The sequence below is a fragment of the Gossypium raimondii genome, chromosome 8 (assembly GCF_025698545.1).
Source record: "Gossypium raimondii isolate GPD5lz chromosome 8, ASM2569854v1, whole genome shotgun sequence".
Taxonomy (NCBI): domain Eukaryota; kingdom Viridiplantae; phylum Streptophyta; class Magnoliopsida; order Malvales; family Malvaceae; genus Gossypium; species Gossypium raimondii.
The window spans coordinates 60,296,908-60,320,156 of NC_068572.1; the positions used below are offsets into that span (position 1 = coordinate 60,296,908).

Below are 23,249 nucleotides of genomic sequence, written 5' to 3' on the forward strand. Positions count from 1 at the left end.
TATTTTTATCTGGACTTTTCCACTTTTAAGGCAGGTTGAGTAGCCCAACCTATGAACAGGTCTACTTCCAACATCATTAAATTATCAGTAAATTTATATTTTGGTCATTTAATTTAAAAAAGTTACAAAATAATTATTAAATCATTTAAAAATTTTCATTTAAGATACCAAACTATTAAAATCGCAATCATGCAAAATATAATTCAATAAGGATAATTTTTTATTCAATTAATAATTAATAGGAATGAAATATGAGTAAGCATAGTGGTGAAAAGAAAAATAAAATCAAATGATTTTAGATGTTTTTCTATCAATTTTAAAAAATATATATAATTAAAATATTTTTTATATAATTATTCTCAAATTCAAATAATTTCCTTTTTTTTATGTTATATCACCAAAAGGAAATTAAGTATTTGGAAGGAAATTTTACAGCAATAAAGTAAGCATATCTTTAATTAAGATATGCTAATAATTGATATTTATAATAATACAGAAATTGGAACAGAATAATGTTTTGTATAATTAATCTAAGTTATATAGAAAAGGGAAGTGAAGGAATAAAGTATGAACAAAAATGCTAGAATTCCTCCAATGGTAAAACTTGATGCTGAACTAAGAGAATGGTATCCAACACTATACTCTGTGTTTCCATTCTTCACTTTAACACTTGAAGTGCCTATCATTCACCAAAATATAACTTGTTACCATCTTATTAATAGTCTCAAACATAATTTAAATGTTATAAGAATTGCTGAATCGGGCCGAAGTTGAAGTTTTAGTTTTTGGTTTAATCATTTTTGTTGAGGGAGGTCGACTCCCGCCGGAGATGCCTTTAAAGTGTTGTATATTCAGAACTGACGATTCTCTCAATAGGTTGGTCCTATTCCTGAGTCAAGCCAAGGTTTTGTCTCTCAATTCTGTCAAGAGTCCAAGTTAGAAGTGGGGTTTACGGAGCAAGAGTGACTCGTTGAATCAGATGGTTCATTATGCATGGGTCACCTATCAAGGATAGGTTCATGTTGTGTGCTTACAAGGGTTTAAACTCTTGCTTATATGGTATCTAAGGGTTAATTGAATGTTAGCATACACTTCATTAGATGTTATATAAAGAGCAAAGATTTAAACCCTACCAAACGTGCAATGTGCATGTTCTTTTGATAGGTAATCCATGCCTCAATCTAACAATGCACTCTTGCTTAGTGAATTTCACCTTCGGTATGCACTCTTGACAGAGTTGAAAGACAAAATTATATCTCAATTTGAGGACATTACTGATCAATTGAAAGGTCTCTCAACTCCAGAAAAATGACACTTTAAAAACTTCTTCAAGAGTTAATCTCCACTTAACAACTTTTTAAAAAATAAACTAATAATAATTAATTTTAAAAAAAATTAAAAGTTTGAAATTTTAAAATCAATTATATTTAACCAGTTTTTCTGTGCTGGGATTTTAGTTTTATTGATTTAAAATAATTTTAATTATTTTCAATAACATATCATTGATTGAACTTTCGATTTTCAATTCAGTTGATTAATTCGATCTCAAGTAATGTAAAAATGAAGAAATCAACAAAAGTCGTTTAAAAGAGGATACTCACAGTTATATTCAGTCCATCCAATGGTCTGGTTTTCAATATCATATATGACCAACTTATTAGAAAGCACCAAATCTGCATTTTCAAGAAATTCAAATAAACTATAAAATAAACTATTTTGGTAATCATAATTTTGTTTTCCAATTGAAATGAAAATTTAAATTTCGAGCTTCGCATGTAAAAGGAAAATTTTTAATTATATTAATTATTCAAATGAAAAAAATAATATTTATAATAGTAAATTAAAACATACCTCCTAAAAGAATCATCTCATCGTCATCAGGAGATTTAGGCCCACCATCTTGCCAACCGATACACCGCATATCATCCTAAAAAAAGCACATGACTATGTTAATCGGTTCAACCTGATTCAACTGTTCATATCGATTCATAAGCTAACTAATTCTTTTATTTCTTACCAGATTAATACCAACTGATTTCTAGTTTAATCAATCCGACTCAAATACCCAAAAAAAAAAACAATAACCATGTTTTTGGATCATAAAATTAAATACATTTTTTGTACTTACACGAAATCTGAATAGATAATCATGTGGATAAACTGTTAGAACAAGAGAATCTTTAAAAAGGAGCTTTATCACAGGAAATTCATCATCAACACTGCGACAACACAAGAAATGAAGCAAAAATGGAAATTATTAGTAAACAATAAACTGTTACAACAGTAATACCTTTTATTTATTTATTTTTTAAAACCATCCTTCATCAAATGCACCTTTTTTAGTGGCTAAGAGGTAAAATTATATAAAAATCAAACCTGATATTAAACAAATTAGAGAAAAAATAACATTTAGTCCCTGGTTCCTTAAGTTTTTTGGGATTGGAACTTGGTAACTTTTTCTAATTTTGGTCCTCGTGATGACGAAGCACTATGAGATTATGTCATTTCACCACTTAGCTCGCTTATAAAAAAATTAATAATTTTTTAGGTGATGATGTGACATAGTATCAAAGTACATTGTTAGCACATTGACTAAAACTGAGAAAAGTACCAAATTCCAGGGCTAATATGGACAAAAATAAAGGTTTAGGGATTAAATTGAAAAAAAATTACCAAGTTGACATTCTTTATCTTAAGGTTCATGTTTATGCATGTATATATGTTTGTGTATATATAGAAGAGTAGTGTCTTACTTTTTGTCATACTTAAAACAGGAAAAATGGTCCTCTATTTTTTCCATTTCCAATGACTTTCCGGAGGTAATCTAATTAACAAAAAAGAACATACAATGTAATCAGTAAAGGATTAATGTGAAAATCCAAGTAAATTTAAGGGGGGTAATTGATAAAACCTTTTGAATAATTTGTTCGTGAATTGCGGTTGGAAGATAGGCTAAGGTTGTGCCACTATCAATGATTGCTGCATTTTCATCAATACCACCAAAAAAGCTTGTTTCAAGCTTAACTATGGTATCTCCAATATGTACTTCCTTTAGTGTAATTTTGTAATGTGGCCTATAAGATTGTTCATAAAAAAAGAGAGTATATTTATCAATTTATAGACTATGAATTCACACTTCATAATAATAAGAATAATTTAACAAAAATAAATTAACAATTGGACCGAGTTTTGAAATATAAAAAGTAGAGGGACCATTTTATAAAATATATGATGCCATGACATATATACTTTTTTTTCACATTTAATTAAGAAAAAGTTTGAGATCATATGAACTAAAAGTATAAGAACTAAAACCGGTCAAATTATAGTAAGAACTAAATCCTTCAAAAACACATAATTTAAGGACTTTCTATAAAATTTGACCATCTTGGAGCCTAAAATCCTAGAAGTAATTTTTTTTTTTTACATAGAATTTTATATAATAAAACCAATTTCAATCTAAGTGATTAGTTTACATTGGAACCATAGGTACTGGAAAAAGAAGTAAGAAATGTAAAAATAGATGACTTACTGTCGTGCAATCATTTTAGTTTTATTCATTTGAGGTCCTACCACTTCACCAATTGCAAAGATTCCACCTCCGTCCACAGTATCCAAACAATGTGCGAATTTATTTTTCACTGCTCCATTTTGAGCTAGTTGTGAAATCATGGATGAATTTGCTTGTCCAAATCCAAGGATTCCATCAACTGATTCACTTGATGTATTTGAGTCACCAGCTCGTTTAGACCCGCACCTAATTGAAAAAAAATGAAATTATTAGGTACTTAAAACTCTAAATTACATTATTACCAAAAAAAAAAATAACTATAGCATCAAAATATGCTCCAATCCCTATCATATCTAGGGATGAAATTGAAATGTAAATAATTCGAGTTTTGTTATACGTAAATCATATCTAGCGATGAATCCAGAAAAACTTTTTGAGAGGTTGGGATTAAGTTACAAATTTTGATAAGAGTTAAAATGCAATTTTACTATTGAATTAACAAATATATTTATAATTTTTTAAAAGACTAAATTAAAATCTTATCGGAATTACTAATTTATAATTTTATACATTTCAAAGGATAAAAATTGTAAATTTCCAATTTTAAGGGAATCAAGGTTCCTGTCTACCCCTCCCGTCACCCTTGATCATATCAAAGTTACTCTGTAACAATCCTACACTTAATAAGACATCATCACGTAATTCTACAAAATACCCACTTATATACACTTTTACCCTCTGTTGAAACTCTCTCCCACATTTTCTTCCACAAGAGAACCCCATTTTGGGACCTTTGAGAACTAATCTTCTCCCCCTTTTTTTTCACTGTACTCTCGAAATCACTCGGCTCTATTATTTTTTACTTTTCATAAGTGAATCATCATCAAACCTTCAAATCTAAATCTTGTATCAACAAAATCATGTCATTCACATGTTGAGCTTTAAAAGTTAAAAAGACTATTTTTATTTAGTTTTTTTGGTTTGATTTGTCAACCCACCAAAATGTATTTTAACCTCAAAAACTATGCCAATGCAAACAAAAACATTAACCAAAGTAAAACCACCCATCTATTTGCACCTAATTGAGAATAGGAAATGGGTTAGAAACATATATAGATTCTTAGATGCAAATAAATGGTAATTTTTAAATGAGTTAATGAACATTTTAGTTTTTAATAAACTAAGTATCATTATATGCGATGAAAGTAACGTAGAGGCCCCTGTATTAGAATTTAAATTGTATTTTACTCTCTATATTTAAAAAATAAGCAAAATAATCATTGTATGTTAGATCAAAGAGTAAACTAGTCATTTTGTTAAAAATTTCATCCATTTTTATTATTAAAAGTGGTCCCTATTTTTTAACAATACAAATGGATGAAATGTTTAACAGAAATGAACAATTTTCTCTTTAATCTAATGTACATAAACTAATTTACCTATTTTTTAATAAAACGAACAAAATGCGATCTGACTCATTATCCGAATATACCAAACAAAACAAAGGGTAAGCAAAAGTATTGATCCACAAAATTCTCAGCTTCACCCATGATTATAACGATTATAAGGTGCATGTTCATGAACTAACCCGAATACTATACTCCCGTTTGTGGGTGAAGTTTGAAGGTTACCAGTCACTTGCTGAAGCTCTATGATATCTTTTACAAAGTATCCACCATTTGAGGTCCCATCACCATAAGTAACATAGTATTCACATTGAAGATCAGGCTTACAATCTTTGAGTTTACCGTCATGTGCAGTAGCACAAAATTCATTGTTACAATAAACCAAACTTGAAGTGGATGATTTCTTGTGGTCATATTGTTTTAATGGTATCTGCAATTTAAAACAATATTAAATAATTAAACTCTTCAGAGATATATATATATATATATATATAAAATTATTAAAAAGGGAACATACACCAAGATCACTTTTTTCTGGACATTTGTCACAACCAACACAATTAACCCATAGAATGTCACTTCCTGTATCAACTTGTACATGGAATTCTTCTAATGGGTTACCGATTTTAAGTTTTGCAAAATAAAGCCTGAAAAAAGAAGAATTAACTTTTTAAGGCAATGAGGATAAAATAAGCAATTAAACTTAAACATAATAGTCACCATATAATAAGGATGGAAATGAAATAGAAATATGAAGGTAAAAGAACTCCCTATATTAAGAAAATAGGTAAATTAGTCTATACCTTAAATCAAAGAGTAAATTAATTATTTTGTTAAAAATTTCATTCATTTCTACTCTTCAAAGTTGATCCCTGTACATCAGCATGATGTACATGTGGCATGCTACATATCACTATTTGGTAATTTCGTCAACCACGCCAATTTTTAATAGTACAAGTAGATGAGATTATAAACAAAATGGACCAATGTGCTCTTTGAACTAAAATACAAGAACTAATTTGCCCATTTTTTTAGTAGAGAGCAAAATATAATCTGACTCCTAATATAAGGACCTCTATAGTACTTTTACTAAATATTGAAAATAAGCGAGAAAAATAAGTTTTTTTAGTAATTTGGATGTTATGCATTATTAACCCAATTACTATTTACCAAGCATAAAATCTAGTGGTCAAATTCTTAAAAAGGTCCATGTACTATGGATTTTTATGGATTTAGTCATACTAAACTTCGATATTTTTAATCTCTATTTCTTCGAAATGTGTATTTCAATCTAGAGATATTTTTAATCAGATGATTTTAGTCAGTATTTTTACTAAAATGCTAAAGTGTTGTCACATTATTATATGTTTTAGAAAATTACTAAGAAAAAGTGATTAAATACACCGAAGTCGCATAATACAATGACCTTTTACATAATTTAACCAAATCTAGCCAAACCAAATTGGTAAAAACACCTCTTTTTGAGTAAATTGTTTTCTAAAAAAATTGTGAGCACCAACAACAATGAATGCTTTCCGTCAATTATACATAATTTTGATTTGCATAATAACAAATTTATACTCAATCTTTAGATAGGCTTAATTTGTTATTATATATACAATTGACTGAAAACATTAATAGTTTTTAGGTGCTCACTTTCGACTACTTAATATCGAAATACACCGAATTCGCATACTACAAGGACTTTTTACATAATTTAACCAAATCTAGCCAAACCAAATTCACGAGAAGACATAAGATTAAAAAACAATAACAATAACAAATAATAATTTATTGGATGAAAATAATTCATAAAAACAAAAACTAACCCAGCACCAGAAGGGTGACCATCACCACCTATAGGCACATCAACGTCAACAGTAGAGAGAAATCTGCCGTGGCGACGCATATCATGAGCTTTCATAGCCCTTAAATTATTTCGTTTACCTGCAAATTTATGTTTTACATCAAAAGTGACAACATTCCCATAAGCACTACAACCAAATTCCCCCACCAATGCCGCCACCATTGTCACCACCGCCAATGCCAATCTCCTTAGATCCATTTTTACTGCCCCCCAAAAAAAATGTTCTAAAGAAGTTATTGCTCCTCCTCCCTATCTCTCAATACATTCAAATTTTCGGGGGTTTATTTTATTATTTTATTAATTTTTGTTATTTTCCTGGGTTTTTTTTTTTTGGTTTTATTTTACAAAAGGGAGACAAAGAGATAGAGAGACAAAGAGGAGGAGAAGGAGGCCAAGGCAAAGGCCAAAAGCCATGAAAATGAAGGAGGGAAAATGGTAGGGAAATAGGCGTTTTCAACGGCGATTTACATGCCTTATTTGCAAACACCATATCCATAATTAAATTTGTATTTTTTTTAGAAAACTATAAAAAGGTTTTTCTTATTTTGTTCATCCACAAGTTTTTTTTTAAATATTAATGTTTTAAGAATCATTTTAATTCAGATCATCGACTAATTAATTTAATCAATCGTCTCGATTTAAATAAATTATCACACACTTTTAAAAATTAAAAATTAAAAATTTCTTTTCTACTTTTTAATAATTTATCAGTAATGGGTAGTTTAATTTAGAATTTGATTTTAAGTGAGTTGTTTTAGAAGATTAGATAAATTTTTTTAAGATGATTATTATTTTATAACGTAAGTTTCTTTATATTCTTTTTACAATTACAATAAAATCTAATTTTTAAAGCAATTTTGTCGACAATATGTAATTATACATCTTAATTTTTCAGATTATATTTTGATAATACAAATTATAATTACATAATTAAATTCTTAAATATATAAATGTTTGAAAATCAGGATGTTGCATAATTTCTCCTAATTCTCAACTCATGAATTAGAGCAACTAACAAAAGTAATTACACTCAATTTAATTATTTTGAATTTTACAACCCTGAGGCGCCTAGTTGTACCGCCGCTCATGTGGCCGGCAACCTAGTTCACCGCCACAAATTGCTCTTTCTTCCTAGGGCTTCTTGCCTCTTCGTTCTTTTCTTTTTTGGCACTCTCCTTTGTTCTTGTTTTTTCCCCTTCCTTTTTGCTTCTTCCCATCACGGATTTTGTTAGGCCATGATCATCATCCCGGTTCATTTTTTGGAGTCGCCATGGGCATGCCTTGGGGCTAAAGGTTTTCGGCTTCTGGGCCTCGTTAGGCAAGTGCGGTGTGTCTCTTTCATCAAGGAGACTCCCTTTTGATGGCTTGGATGACCTTCCGTGGTGGAAAGGGAGTAGTCATCGGTAGAGGATAGCAAAAATCGATTTTAACAAAAAAAAAAAAAAGAGAGAGAAGAAAACCTGACAATTTTTTTCCGGTCTCGATTTAGTCAGTTTAGACAGTTTTGTCAATTTCATTATCACTTTAGATGCTTCTCTCAATTGGTTTTCGATATTTGAATCCAAAAACCGAACCAACCAAAAAACCTTAACTTATATTATATATACATATTTAATTATTTAAAATATATTTATTTTCATAATATATAACAAACATATTTAATTTTTAATTATTTAAATTGGAGTCAGTTAACTGAAAAAACCAACCGAATCACTGGCAATTCAATTTGATTAGTTTTATCGAGAAAAGTCAGTTGGTTCGGTCTTAATGTGTTAAATTCTATTAAATTTGTTCCAAAAAAAAAAACTGAACCAACAGACTAAACGGATTGCTCACCCCCAGTCATGGCCCCTACATGGTGGTTTTAGGTCGCGACCACGATGTCATTTTCGGTTTTAGGCTGGTAACCCCAAAAACCGCCAGTGGGGTGGGCAGTATTGACGCTGCCATGTTATTTTGTTGTGCAAGGCTGGCTACTCCCTATAGGAAACAAATGGTGATTTCTTCCTAATGTCATATTCTATTATATGGACTAGTGATGCACCATTTGACTGTTAGGCTCCTTTCTGTGATGGTTCCTACACAGGGCAAGCAAGGATTTGACAAAGGACTCCCACGCCCTATGGCATTTCTGATTCCCATAAATAACCCGTCGATATTACCGGCAAAAGTTGAATGAAAAAAAAAAAGGCATGGTTAATGGTATGGAAGTCTGAATCAACATCCTGTCACATGTATTGCTTGTTAAAAGCCATTTATAAATCAAGAAAGACAACAGTAAAATGATCTGTCACTAAATGCAATTACATTTATAAACTCATGCAACCTTCTGAACCATAAAACCTTTATAAAATAATAAGCTACCACCCCCAAGAAAAAGAATGCTACATCATAACCACTCTAAATACCAAAACTGATACAATTGACTAGAGAGATCAAAATATATCACAACAGGTCAATAACACTTTCATGAATAAGCACTACATAGTTCAAAACTGTAAGGCACCTCTAACCTTCACTTTGCCAGTCCGTGCATCCCCAAATGCCCACCGCATGATGCATTCATTCATATCAAGACTAAATAAGCAGATTCAATGGAAGTGTAAGAAAATGAACGGCTAACAAGAAAACTACCTTTCCATGGAAGTGTATCAATTCGATCAATGCTTGTGTTTGTTCTTTTTTGGATTAGAAGAGATCATTCCGTATGCTTTGCGCCTCGACTCCGATATGTTGGTTGCTTGACGACGCTTTTTCTTGCCCTGTTTTGATGACTCTGAATCCTCCAATTTTGTGCTCTCATCTTCTTTTGATTGCTCGGCAGTGTCTCTTGACCTTTTCTTACTGACCTTTTGATGTCTTTGCTTCTCCTTGAGAAGTTCCTTAATCCTCAATTTCTGCTGGTACCTCTTACTATTGGGTACCTTCCATTCCTTATCCGTATATGGTGCGAGCTTCTTTAAAGAAACGTATTGATTCAATTCTTTCTCATCCAAAGCCAGTAGCTCACTTGGCTTCAACCCGAATCTATTAGGTTTGATCTTGACATATTTAAATCTTGTTTTCAAGTCTCCAATTGTATCCTCATAGTCCAAATTATAAAATTCCTCCCACATTTCGTTTAAAGCTTTCTGAACGACGGACATTTTACGCTTCCTCTTCCGCTTACCTTCCTCAGTCTCCTCTTCCTTGCTTTCCTCGTCATCTTCTTCATTATCTTCACTTTCGTGTTCTTTGCCCTCGTCATCACCAACATCTTCATTTTCATCTTCATCTTCAACATCATCCTCTCCTTTTTCTTCTTCTTCTTCTCCTGAATCATTATCGCCGCTACTCTGTAACTTGTTCTTATTCCTCTCCCTTGCAGCCAAGAAACCATCATGAGACTCTAGCACATCCCATCCTTTAGGAAGTCCAAGCAACTCATCCTCCTTATCGAAGTCTGGTTTTTCGATTCTTTCGCTATCACTATTTAACTCAGCATCTTCGTCATCATAATACTTCTCATCAAATACGGCCTTCATCATCTTATCATACTCATCAGGATCAAATTCCTCCTCCAAATCCTTTGCACTAAACGGACAATCCTCTTTGTTAATCCCTGAAATCTCCATAACCTTCTTCATTCTCTCCTTAATTTCTTCCTTCTTCAGATTCTTCAAATGCTTCAACTCCTCCTTCCTTTCCATTTCCGCAACCCTCATTCTCTCCTCCTTCCTTTCTCTTTGCGCCTTCCTCTTACTCTCCTTCTTCCTCACTGTCCCCTCTACTTTCCGAGAATACCCTATCACTCTATCCTCCGCATTCTCCTCGTGCCTAAAGTTATACTCCATCTCGTACCCCTCCTGTCTCTCAATCTCCTCTTCATCCCTCAACACCTCATCCACTACATCGTTATCAATCTCAAGATCCCCGCCTTTCCTCTCCTTATCAATCCACATCTTGTTCTTAAAAAACTCCTTCAAGAACTTCGAGTTCTCATCGATTTCAGCATCTTCCCCAAAATATTCTTCCAACTTCTTAGAAAATTCACCATGGTTTAAGCCTTCTTTTCCCACATCATCCTTACCCTTTTTTTCCTTTACTCTCAAGAAATCTCCATCATCCTCGTTTTCAATTTCTTCAGTTGCATCCAAAAGAGCCTTCTTTATCTCTTCTTGTTCTTCATCATAAGTCTTTACCTTCTTCTTCAGCTTAACAGGAGCATCCTGTTCATCGAAATCAGGCCCTTCTTCAATCAAGTGCTTTGCAACCACATCCTTTAAATACATTGACTTCTTATCTTTCCTTTTTCCCTGCTCGCTTTCTTCTTGGTCTGATTTGCCACTTTCATAATCATCATCAGACTCAAAAAGCTTCACATCTTTTTCCTTCAATTTCGGGTCACGGCTTCTCACCTACATGGAAACATTGAAATTTCATGACAAAAAAATCACTAATAAATTGACAAAAATTTCAGTTTTCACACCAATTAGCAAAAAAAAAAAAAACAACACTTTTTTTCCTTCAATTTCGGACCACTGCTTCTCGTCTACATGAAAACATTGAAATCTCAAGATAAAAAGATCACTAATAAATTAACAAAAATTTCAATTTTCACACAGTTAGCAGAACAACATCAACAACAACAATGATCTCAGATTACTAAAACAAGTAATCAATTCAAAACCAAGTCAGATTAAGTGAATAAACTCACAGACTTATCAAAATTACAAACATTATAGCTGCCGAATGCATGAAAATTTAGTACAGTTAGGTTATCGCTTTTTTTATTCCCTAAAAACGAATCTAGATGATAATAAAAAAGCAAAATCATAACAAAAATAGAAAAAAGAAAAAAAAAACCCCTAAAAACGACACTAATTAGCCTCAAAATAACTTACTTTAAAAAAAATTCAAAAAGAAATTCCTTACCCGAAGTAGAGCTTTAAAGAAATCTTCATCTTTCGCAATTTGGTCAGTAAAGTCTACTTCATCATCGTCGTCGTCATCATCATCAGAAGATTCTTCATCAGATTCTTCAACGTGACCTTTCTTCTTGAGCTCCTCGTACCTCTGTAGATCCTCCCGCTTCTTGTTGTGCTCGAATCTTCGAGCATACTCTTTGTTGATTTCAATCTTCGATATGTCGTCGTTTTCGGGACCAACATCGTCGTTGAATAGTTTCATACCCATTGTTTTTGGAGCTTTGCCTTCCCCCCTCTAACTAAAAAAAATTGGGAATATTATTGATTTTGGGAAGAAGTTTTTGAGTTGTTAAATTGAATTGAGTCGGTGTTAGAGAGAGTAGATGGGCGGCTGTCTAGGGCTAGTTTCCTTGAAAGAGGGATGAGAAGTAAAAAGAGGAAATTAGGGTTACAGTGGAATAGTTTTTTGAATAATTTTTATAATCCGTTAGATTTTATGACCAAAAAAAATATAATCCGTTAGATTTTGATGACGTGGCATGATAAAGTTCAATCCAATCAAGCAATTCGGGGGAGAGAGACTCTGTCACGTGTCCAACCTAACTTCCCTCCACGTGTCCTATACATGCTATATTTTACATGTACAAAATCCAAAGCAAGCAAAACACAAACCCTAACGGAACCTAGAAAGCTCTTTCTTTGGCAGTGAAAATTGAAAATCGACGGCGAAAATGTTGAGGCTGGCGTCGAAACGGTTGCTTGGGCTAACGTCAAGGGAGATCCCGTCACGGCCCGTTCAGATTCTGCCACGTCTTTACCACGAAAACGTCATCGACCACTACAACAATCCCCGTAACGTCGGTTCCTTCGATAAGAACGATCCGAACGTCGGCACCGGTTTGGTCGGAGCTCCTGCTTGTGGCGATGTTATGAAGCTTCAAATCAAAATCGACGAGGAATCGGGGAAGATTGTTGATGCTTGCTTTAAAACATTCGGTTGTGGATCGGCGATTGCGTCTTCTTCTGTTGGTATGCCACTTTCTTTTTCTTTTTGTTATTTCAATTTTCGATTGCTAGGTAATGAAATTTTGTTTGATTCCGGTGCAAAATTCATGGAAAAAAGCACTGATTGACTAAAATTCCGCTTTGCATGGGAAGTAAATAATTACTTTAAAAACTTAAATTAAAACTTTTTTATAAAGAGAATACACGATTTATCCATAATATAGAATAGAATGATTATGTTAAATTACTGTTCCATTTAGTTAATTTTAGGGATGAAGAAAGCAATAATCTAAAACCAAGTGTTTGTGTGTCAATGTTATTGAAAGGGCCTAATCTATTCTATGACTCATATGCAATATTTTGTAGCTCCGACATCATGACAATGGCCTTCAAATTTTGTGAAAGGAGCTATGAGTACCTTGGTTTTCAATATATGTAGTTTTTTTTTTTTCTTTTTCATGTTGCAGCTACTGAATGGGTGAAGGGGAAAAGCATGGACGAGGTTCTTACCATTAAAAACACGTAAGTACGAGTACCCTGTCTCGAATTTGTCTATTTTTATGAATTCGACTCATATATTCATATTTACTTGGACTCAGATTTGGATATTGATCCAAAACATCTTACCTACATGTTCATGTTTGAATATGCGTGGGACATGGTTACTTTATGAAACAACGAAGAGCTTGGATAACATAGTTTCTTCTAAGGATGCTTTATAGTATTCCCATTTTTCCCTTTCCCTTCCCTTTATTTGCTTATCGGATTCCATGTTTATATGTGGTTTGTATATTTTATCTTTGGAATTAGATAGGTGAAATTTGTTTACCTGATATTGAAACTGGTTAACGCAGTGCTTGGGAACCTCGAATGATAGATTTGGGTTTCAAGAAAGTGAATTTGAAATCCTTAATAGATAGATAGGAATTTTAAATCCATGTACCTAAATTAATTTAAACATATATATAGCAAATGAAATCGAAATCCCAATTCACATGATTAATTTGTTCCTACTTTCTCTTCTAAGATCTCCTTTAATTTGAACTTTTTGTGGTTAGAAAGGTATGGTCATAATTACTTGATGCTGTAGACACAATTCTGGGTTATGCTTGTTAACTCTTTGTTGATTTAGTACCATAGAATGTTCTTTATTCTCTATTTACAAATGTTTGAAGTTTTAGTTTAAATACTGTTGCATGATATATTATGGTCTGATAGTGGTAATCAAATCATAGAAGATGGATGTTTTACTCAAATAAGAATTCTCTGAGGATCAAACCATGTTATAACTTGATGTACTGAGCATTTATGATTAATTTCCAGATTTTGATTTAATAACAACGTAAAAAGACATTTACCTAGACTTTGACCAAGTTAACTATAGGGAAAGAAGAAGATATTTGATGTGATTGCTAGTCTTTCATTGCAATATATACTGTGTAAATTGTTTTTTGATTCCTTACATAGGTAACTTCAAAACATCAAATAGAAGTTCTAAGGTGATTATATAGTTATATGGGTTATTGTTGCCTAGATTTTTTATTTTCTCTAAGCGTTCCCTTGTCTTAACACTTTTGTTCGAAACATATTTAGGTACGGGTATAAAAGTATGATCTTTCTTATGTATAAGACCTGAAAAAATTGAGCCTAGTCTATAGGATTACCCAAAACAGAGCATAAGCTAATTTATAGCTTTGTGGGTTAACCAGCTGGTCTGTACCCTTCTAGGTTTAAAGGCTATATATTTAATTAAATTAATAGGAAATATAACATATTGTAGAAGAAAAGAGGTAAGGAAATTTAAGAGTGATGTCCAAGAATGCTTGTTTTGTGTACCTGGGCATGTAGATTGTAGGGTATACAACTGAGTCTTTGTTTGCTGTTAATACCAAAAATTGAAAACAGATTTCCCTTTTAAATGTTTCTTTCAATCAAATTTACTCGAGCTGGACTACAAAGGTCAGCATTTTATAATATTTTTTTATTCTTTCACTAACATAAACATTGCCAGGGAGATTGCGAAACATCTATCACTTCCACCGGTTAAGCTGCATTGCAGTATGCTTGCAGAAGATGCTATAAAGGCGGCCGTAAAAGACATGGAACTTAAACGTGCCAAGTTGAAGGGCAATTCAAGTGCTGATGCTGCTAATGCACCCATCGAGAAGGCTGCTGATGCCTGATGTCTGTTTATATGCCCGATTGTAAAAAAGTCTGGACGGTTTGCTTACAGAGAGCATGTAAGGTAAGACTAAAATAAAACCAGGGGGGGACATTATGAGGACACATGTAATGTTACTTGTTTGGAAGGTATGTTTTTGTTCAATGGAAAAATTATGTAAGTGAATAAATCATTGGCCCAGTGCCTATACTATCATTTGTAATGTTCAATGTTAAAGCTAGTCTTCTCTTCTTTCCTTGTTTGTGGTTGAGGCAGTGTACCATATTTGTTCAGAAAGTCGAGAATTTGGTGATAAGAAATAGTTTGCATTTGAGATTTTTTTGGACCAAATTTCTTTGCTTTTATCCTTTTTATTTATAAGTTGAGTTTGGTCCAGATATATTCTTTAATTTATTAAGTTAGTTTTTCAGTTGGATATACTAAATGTGATTATTGAGTTGAACAAAACCCTTTAGGTTGTCTAAAATATTTTTTTTAATTTTCAAAAGAAGAGTGCAGTGAACATAATATGAATGATTATCAAATTAATGTATTTATTAGATGCTAATTTAGTGATAGAATTTTAAATACATGTAGTTAAGCAAGGAAGGGCAATATGCTAACGCATTGTGGTTGGATGAAGTCAAATTAATTCATATTAAAAAGAACTGGTTTTATCATTTTTCTTCGGACCATTACCATAGTCTGCAATTACATTTAGATTTTGGAAATGGGGCTTAAAGGGATTAATTCATGCTTGAATTTGGGTGCTAAAATTGAAGCTCAATTCTATATGGTTTAATTTATTTGCCTGTAAAGTTCCATAACAACAAAGTAATGGAAAAGAATGGTATAATTTTTTGCCCTTGCTACTTGTACATATTTTCACTTCATTTCTTGAACTTACAAAACATAAAAAAAATTGATTATGTAACATAATTTCATACTGTCATATCATCACTTGAAAATTTTAAAAGTTATATAAATTTTCAATTAATGATGTAGTATAGTCTTAGAGTGTCACGGTTAGATCAAACTGTTGATTGAATCTATTAGATTCAACCAATTTTATGCATTCAATTGCCAAATCAATAATAATTAAATTAATAACTAGAAATAAAAAAATTAGAAAGACGATTTAACTTGTTCAATTGTCAATTTTGTCAATTTTATTTTTATCAATTTGAAATAGTTTATGAGTCAATCGATGCAAGTCTTTTATTTTAATTGTTATATCGATCGTTCTATTCATCTGATTCAGTCTTGTTCCAATAATATTTGGTTATATCATCAAATCTTGATAAAATTCAAGTTTATAAACAAAAACAAATGCAATTGTCAAGTTCAAAAATCGAATTGGGACAACTACCAAATAAACTTAATTTTCAAGTTGAGATATAAAAAACTATATCATCTCTAATGGAAACACCATAAGCTAAAAACCAGATTCAATGGGGAAAAAAGGAGACAAAAATGGAACAAAATGCCATTCTTTGTATCATAATTAGATAAACTGATAAACAAATGTTATTCAGAATTACAAAGCCTGGTATTTATATAAACTATCCGAGGATCCCTATCATAACCTAACCTGATATTTTTCCCCCCCAAAATTCAATAGCAAATTAATGCTATTGCTAAAAACATCAGATTTTGGACCCCTATAATTTAAATCTAAATTTATCATATGCTGCAAAAGGTTAGATTAAAAACAAACCAATAGCTATGAACCAAAAAGGGTCAATTAGTTAAGAACAAAAAAAAAATGGCCCATACATATATAATATCCCACTTTTTATGTATCATTCCATACTGTGAATGTTGGGGTTCCATGGCATACAGCCATATTGCTTGACCTTTGTGCAATGGTGGGAACTGCCGTGGGCACCCAATTGTTGCATGGTGAGGCTTGACTTGTCGATGATGATGATTGTTGCGAAAGGTAGTACATGTTCCTAGAATGATATGGATCAGTCGATGATGTGTACACATTTTCGTACCCGAGTGCTTTCACTTCGTTGTTGCTGTTGTCTCCGAAATCATTGCTTTGGTTTTGGTTGGTATCAGTAGGAATGACTGTTCCTAAAGGGATAGCGTATCCTCCGTACCCGGCACCGTCGCTTACGGTGTTGTTGTAGATGACCGAGTTGGTATTAGAGCCGGAGCTATGTTCCATTGAGGAAGATTCCATGGCCATTAGGTTGTGTAACACGGATGGTTGGAAGAAATTGTGGGTGCTTCCTAGTTGGAGTTGATGGAGATCGTGGAAGGCGTGATCGGGGTCGGAATCTTGTTCTTGTTTGCACCAAATTCGTTGTCCGTAAGGGTAATGCATGCTGAAAGGTTGAGCTTGTTGATATGCTATGGTAGGCCATCCTGATGTACCGTAAGTGTTGATTCCGTCGGGTAAATGCGTATTAATGTTGTCACCGTCCGACCTATGTACCATATCCATAGCCATTTCCGCTTGCTCAACGTCTTTCAATCGTTTGGCAGCGCCACCGATCGGTAATTGACTGCTTTCTAGTATGCTCTTGACGTCATATCGACTCATATCGAAGTTGGTTACCGCATTCAGTCCTCGGAATTTTATGGCTGCAATGTCATAGGCTTCTGCTGCCTCTTCTTGTGTACCTACATACATATATACATAATACATCATCAAATTTTGGTCCTACAATAGTTTAACACATGATACGAATGATTAAAAATGCATAAATTTCAAGTGAATCATAGGTAGAGTGGCAAAAGAACATGTATCAAGTAGTCTCGTTAACATCAAGTCCGAGCTCGATTCTTAGACAATCTCTACCCCTTCCCCGTATTAAAAAAAAGCAAGTTGTGGGTAGGGACTCATTTCAGAAAGGTTTTCGAGATTTCTTCCATCCGAAGTCAATAGAGTACCCTTCAACGGGTCAATATTGTGTTCCCTGACTCTTTCGAGAGCCCCAGTTAAAGGTATGGTACACAAAGCAAAAATGCCTTGTTCAATTGAGTAGTGACACACGGCCACCTACTAATAGGGTTTGAGCCCGTGCCCCTTAAATCGCAAGTGAAGACCATGTACACTACCAGTTAGCCAAGGCCGGACACCTTCAGAAAAAAAAATTTCAAAGTGCCGTCCACCTAAAACCGACTAACCCTCCAACAATGCAGAAATTTGAAGTAAACTTACTGAAAGTTCCCAAGTAAAGATCTTTATTTCCAGCAACTCTTCCAATCCTAGCTTGCCATCTTCCATGTTGATGGTGCCTGTTTTCAAGAGTTTTACACGATATTTCATCATCTGATTCATTAACAACACAGAAAAACATAAACCCAAATTCGAAACTTAAAGCATATATATACCTTGTAACACCTCTATACATGGAAGCTCCTCGAGAAAATCCACTACTCTTTCTACAACAAATTTGAAACACATAAAGCTGTACCATTATTTCATGCATTTGTAATATTTGTATATATAAGTTTTGTTCCATCAAATATATATACAAATGCCATTGTTTATATAATGCTATACCTTCGCAGTGAAGCAACATACTCCTGCCTTGTCATGTGTTTCATCTCTTCCAACTCTTTTTCATAGTTGCTAATCTATAAAAAGAAAATTGAAAAAAAGAACATAATAAATAATAAATAGTAAACAAAGACCCTTAAATATAGGCACATAATTTCCTATTAATGGGGAATTGGGCATGCCCCTTTAGGAACACACAACTACATTGTATATTATATCAAATTTCGAAAACCATTGAAGCACGCACTGGAGACACAGTTGCATGGAAGAAGAAGCAAGAACAAGACAGTGCTTGTAATATATATACACTTACAGGAAAATTAGTTGTTGTAGTAGTACCCCAATACTTCAAAGCTGCTAAATCATAAGCCCTAGCTGCTTTTTCTTCTTTGTCATACCCTCCTATAAATAAAAAAATGAAAAAAAATATTAGGCCAAGAAAGGGAATATATAAAGCATTTATTTATATATCCATTTTGTTACCTACCCAAATAAACTGCAAACCATGTTGTTGATAGCCCCAACAATCAGTTTCATGTGAAATTTTGCAGAAAAATGGAATCAATGAGTTAGTGAGTAATAATAATATTAGTTTATTGGAAAATGGATGAAGAAACAAATTCCAATGCCCTTTGTGCGTATATATAGTGATAGAAATATGTATTATTAGTGAATGGAAAGACGATATACCTTGTCTTCCTTTACGACTTTGTCCTTCTCTTCTGCAACTATTATCCCATAAATGAGCTTCATATCTACCTGTCCATCTATGTCTACAAATACCCAGAAATTTAAAATAAGAACCCTAAAGTTTTTACAAGGAAAAAGTTAAAAGGAAAATGATGATAATAATAAAACCTGGTTACACCACGGTATATGGAAGTTCTTTGGCCAAAAGTGTCGATAGATTTCCTTGCCACCGCTTCATTGGTGCCGGTTTGGGTGATTTCTACACCTGTTGACGGTGGTTGTGGTGGTGTTTTCTTGTTGTCGGAGGAAGAACTCTCTCCACCGCTTCCACCGCCGCCGCCACCAGTGCTCATCGAAAGAGACAAAGACTGCGATGCGCCACCTCCGCCGCTGCCTCCACCACCGTTGTTTTTAGTCTCGACTTGTGGTGGTGCAGGTTGGTTTCTTAACCAGGTTTTGATCATGGATAAACCTATGGAGTTGCCGCTATTGGTATTACTATTACTGGCTCCGTGAGTAAGGTTAGTGTTGTTGTTTGTACTGTTATCCTCATCACCTCCTCCATTGGCTGTTCTTGCGGTAGTGGCGGTGTAAAGAGGGTATTGGCCGGTGGTTGTATCGTACATGGTGTGGCAGCCATGGTTTCCAAGGAAGTTTTCAAGCTTTGGTTCTTGGGTATTGCATGAACTACCACCCATCACCATTGAAAGCTCTGAGCCTTTCATGTTCCAATCTGCAACAAAAATAAAATGAAAATGAAAATGGGAAAATATTAGGGTTTTTTATATGAAGCTAGTTAGTACCACCAAAGCAAACCTTGGGGTTGATTGCTGTTTCTATTGAAAGCTTCAAGTATGCCAAAAGGTGGAGGTAGATTAAGAGAAGGAACCGATGAGTCTCCAGCGAGATCGAAGCATTCGCCTGAGACATCGGTACCGGAGATACCATCAGAGTTGAAACCGAGACGGGAAACTGTGGTTTGAGATTGATGATGATGATCAACAGGTTCTTGTGGTGATAAAGAAAAGGCTAACCAGTTGTTCATGGAAGCCATAACAAAAGTTATAATGAAAACAAAAAATGAAAGAGTTTTCAGTGATTTCGTTTTATGGTGAAATGATGAAGAAAGGGAGATGTGGAACTAGGTCATGCATGAAAGTTGAAACTGTGAAGAAGATTATAAGAGAGCAAAGCTTTGAAGGTGTAAATAAGGAAGAAAGGAAGAGGAAAAGGCCAAGAAAATGAAGTGAAAAATCATCTCTTTCAAACAAAGAAAATGAAAGATTTATATAAACCCACACCCTTCTCTCTCTCTATTTGCACTTTTCTTTTAAACTTGTCTCTCATCAACAATAATATCAATTGTTAATTTCACTCATCACTTTCATTAATATAATATATTATTTCTACATCCACAAACCCCGAACACTAAAACGGATATGAAGAATATCAAAAGATATATATTACATCATTTTTTATACATATTTTAATATATGAATTACCAATAAATTAATTTAATTAGTAATTTTAGTCACGTAAATTATTTTTCATAAAGAGAGAAAATTAGTTATAGGTGTTTTTATTCATTTTCTAAATTCAAGTTTAAATTCTTTATAGGTGTTTTATAATCAAATAATGTAATACATATATAATAACCAAACGAGGCATAAATGATTATTATTGTATAGGAAAAAGTTTCACTAACGAGTTTAGGATATGTTATATTAACTTATGTTTTTAGAGGGTGGAAAAATTAATAAGATAATATAAATAATGATATTTGATAGCATTCTAGATTTTTTTATTTTAATTTCTCTATAATAAAATTATAAAAGTGTGAATACATAGATATATTAAATTTTTATAATATAATATTTATTAAATTTCACTAACAAAGTTAAATCAATGGTACATACTACTTTTAATTAGGGTTGAGAAAAAAATCAAGAAATCGAAAATCGATATCAACTCAAGGTGTTTAAATTATTTACGAAAGATAAGTTAAAAAATAAGGTTATTAAATTCAAAACGAGTTCTATTTTTATTTAATTATTTTAACTTTTATGATTAAATCATAAATATTTTGTATTTGAAGTAGTGAAAATAACTTTAAAATACTATATAAATAATTATTTTTAAATACTATATAAGAATTATTGAATTTTTCATCTTGAAAGAATAACTTTTTAGAAGTATTTATAAAAAGACATTGAAACTTCACCAAATAATGTCATAAAACAAAACTCATTTTTAGGGCGAAATCAGAAATTTTTTAGGAAGGACCGAAATTAAATTATAATTTTTACGATAGTAAAATGTAATTTCACAATTTTAATAGTCTATATTTTATAATTTTAAAGGATTAAATCAAATTTTTATCATTTTTAGAAGGAAAAGTGCAATTTTACCTTCACTATTTAACATTTTAAAAATTTTAAAGGGCCTAAATGAAAATTTTTTCATTTTAAGGGGGTTGAGCCCCTACCAGCCGCTAACTACGCCTTTGCTCATTTTTTCAAAATAAGTTAAAGAAATTACTCGATCAATTTTAAAAAAAATCAAATCAAAACAAATTAAATTATCATAAATCATTTTAAAAATTCCACTAAAATCAACTCATCTTATTTTTTGAAGTTATAAAATTTCTTTGTCAGAGTATTAAATACAAATTCTTTTTATAAATATAATTATAATATATAAAAAACAAAATTACAAGAATATATGAATCATTTGACCTACTTTTGGTTGAGAAAGGAGTAGACATATATTTTAAAAGGAATGTGGAGAAACCATAATTGAAGAAAGTAATAAAGAGGTGGCCAAATCATTTATAAAAGGGAGGTCTCATATGATCTTTTAACAATCTCTCTCTTTCTTTTTATTTGGTTTGTGTTGAATCTTTATATAAAATCTAAACATTTTTTAATAATATCATGCATTATTTTGTGTTATGTTTTAATTATTTTTCTAATTTTATATCTATACAATGTAATCACATTGATACTAAAAGTTTGTAAATATTATTGAGTAATTTTATCTCGTATCTTATTAATGGGAACATTCGGGTATTTATACATATTGTTACTGTTCACGACATGACCCCAGTACTGTTTATGACTTGACCCCCATTACTCTTAGGACTGACATTCTGAACGAACTTCATGCAACACCCCTAACCCATATTCGTCACCAGAACAGGGTTACGGAGCATTATCAGAGTTTACAGATTTAAAAAAAGTTACACATATCTTTTACTATTCATAACCGAAATCAAACATATTCAATCATAATATCCCTTGAATGGGCCCTCGAGACCCAATTTATGCTTTAGAAACAACTTAGGACTAAATCGGGAACTCAGAGATTTTTTTCTCAAAATCTCAAAATTTTTCTTAAGCGTAGGGGACACACGCCCGTGTGGCTCACAAGGCCAAGTGACACGCCTGTGTCCCAGGCCACGTGGGCATTCGATGTAAGGTACACGGTCGTGTGCTAAGCCGTGTGGACAATTAAATTTTCAAAAATTAGGTGCAAGGGTCACACGGCCACGTCACACGCCCATGTGCTAGGCCGTGTGACACACACGGCTAAGACACATGTCTGTGTCTCTACCCGTGTGAGCAATTTAAAGCATTTTGTTTCTCAAATTTTTAAGTTGCAGGGAACACACGGCCAAACCACACGCCCGTGCACATGGTCGTGTGTCACACACGATTGAGACTCACGCCCGTGTCTCTGCCCGTGTGGACAAAATAAGGTCATTTCCAAGCCTTATTCCTCACCCAAATTTGCCTTACACCTACATTAACATTTTAACACATTCCCAAACCAATTCAAAACATTTAAATCAAGCCAAAACCAATCTTATGCATGACATCTCATCGCATATTTTCAAGTGACCAACTTACCAAATTGGTCAAATATTCATTTAAGCTTATTTATACCTAATATGTATATCAATTCAAGCACACAACAGATATCAACATAATATGGTCTCATACACATATACATCAAAACATACCATCACTAGTCATTCCAATGGTTATTTACAACCAAATGTCAATATGCCATCATTTGGTCAATTTAACCTATACATGCCATTATATCAAGGGAAATTTTACTAATTCACCAAAATGAGCTGAAGAATAGTGTGATCTTGCTCCGTCCCGCTTCCAACATTTACGA

The 23,249-nt window shown here is 32.8% G+C and overlaps 4 protein-coding genes across 4 annotated transcripts; 1 reads left to right on the forward strand and 3 right to left on the reverse strand.

Annotated features, from left to right (window-relative positions):
• Positions 1–475: 475 nt before the first annotated feature.
• On the reverse strand, positions 476–7,257 carry LOC105792727 (aspartic proteinase 36). Its single transcript, XM_012621467.2, has 10 exons — positions 6,747–7,257; positions 5,435–5,564; positions 5,100–5,347; positions 3,533–3,757; positions 2,912–3,074; positions 2,754–2,824; positions 2,129–2,219; positions 1,852–1,927; positions 1,602–1,673; positions 476–679 (listed from the first exon to the last, which is right to left on the reverse strand). Exons 1-10 carry the CDS (start codon positions 6,980–6,982, stop codon positions 531–533), a joined length of 1,461 nt encoding a protein of 486 aa, XP_012476921.1. The 5' UTR covers positions 6,983–7,257; the 3' UTR covers positions 476–530.
• Positions 7,258–8,997: 1,740 nt separating this feature from the next.
• On the reverse strand, positions 8,998–12,136 carry LOC105792729 (uncharacterized). The gene is made up of 2 exons (XM_012621469.2): positions 11,699–12,136; positions 8,998–11,181 (listed from the first exon to the last, which is right to left on the reverse strand). The coding sequence occupies exons 1-2, from the start codon at positions 11,957–11,959 to the stop codon at positions 9,445–9,447; spliced, it is 1,998 nt and encodes a 665-aa protein (XP_012476923.1). The 5' UTR covers positions 11,960–12,136; the 3' UTR covers positions 8,998–9,444.
• Positions 12,137–12,341: 205 nt separating this feature from the next.
• On the forward strand, positions 12,342–15,113 carry LOC105792730 (iron-sulfur cluster assembly protein 1). Its single transcript, XM_012621472.2, has 3 exons — positions 12,342–12,720; positions 13,164–13,218; positions 14,708–15,113. The coding sequence occupies exons 1-3, from the start codon at positions 12,423–12,425 to the stop codon at positions 14,877–14,879; spliced, it is 525 nt and encodes a 174-aa protein (XP_012476926.1). The 5' UTR covers positions 12,342–12,422; the 3' UTR covers positions 14,880–15,113.
• Positions 15,114–16,333: 1,220 nt separating this feature from the next.
• LOC105792731 (AP2-like ethylene-responsive transcription factor BBM) lies at positions 16,334–20,285 on the reverse strand. The gene is made up of 9 exons (XM_012621473.2): positions 19,881–20,285; positions 19,233–19,797; positions 19,065–19,147; positions 18,862–18,870; positions 18,688–18,776; positions 18,378–18,451; positions 18,206–18,256; positions 18,033–18,109; positions 16,334–17,491 (listed from the first exon to the last, which is right to left on the reverse strand). Exons 1-9 carry the CDS (start codon positions 20,116–20,118, stop codon positions 16,653–16,655), a joined length of 2,025 nt encoding a protein of 674 aa, XP_012476927.1. The 5' UTR covers positions 20,119–20,285; the 3' UTR covers positions 16,334–16,652.
• Positions 20,286–23,249: the final 2,964 nt, after the last annotated feature.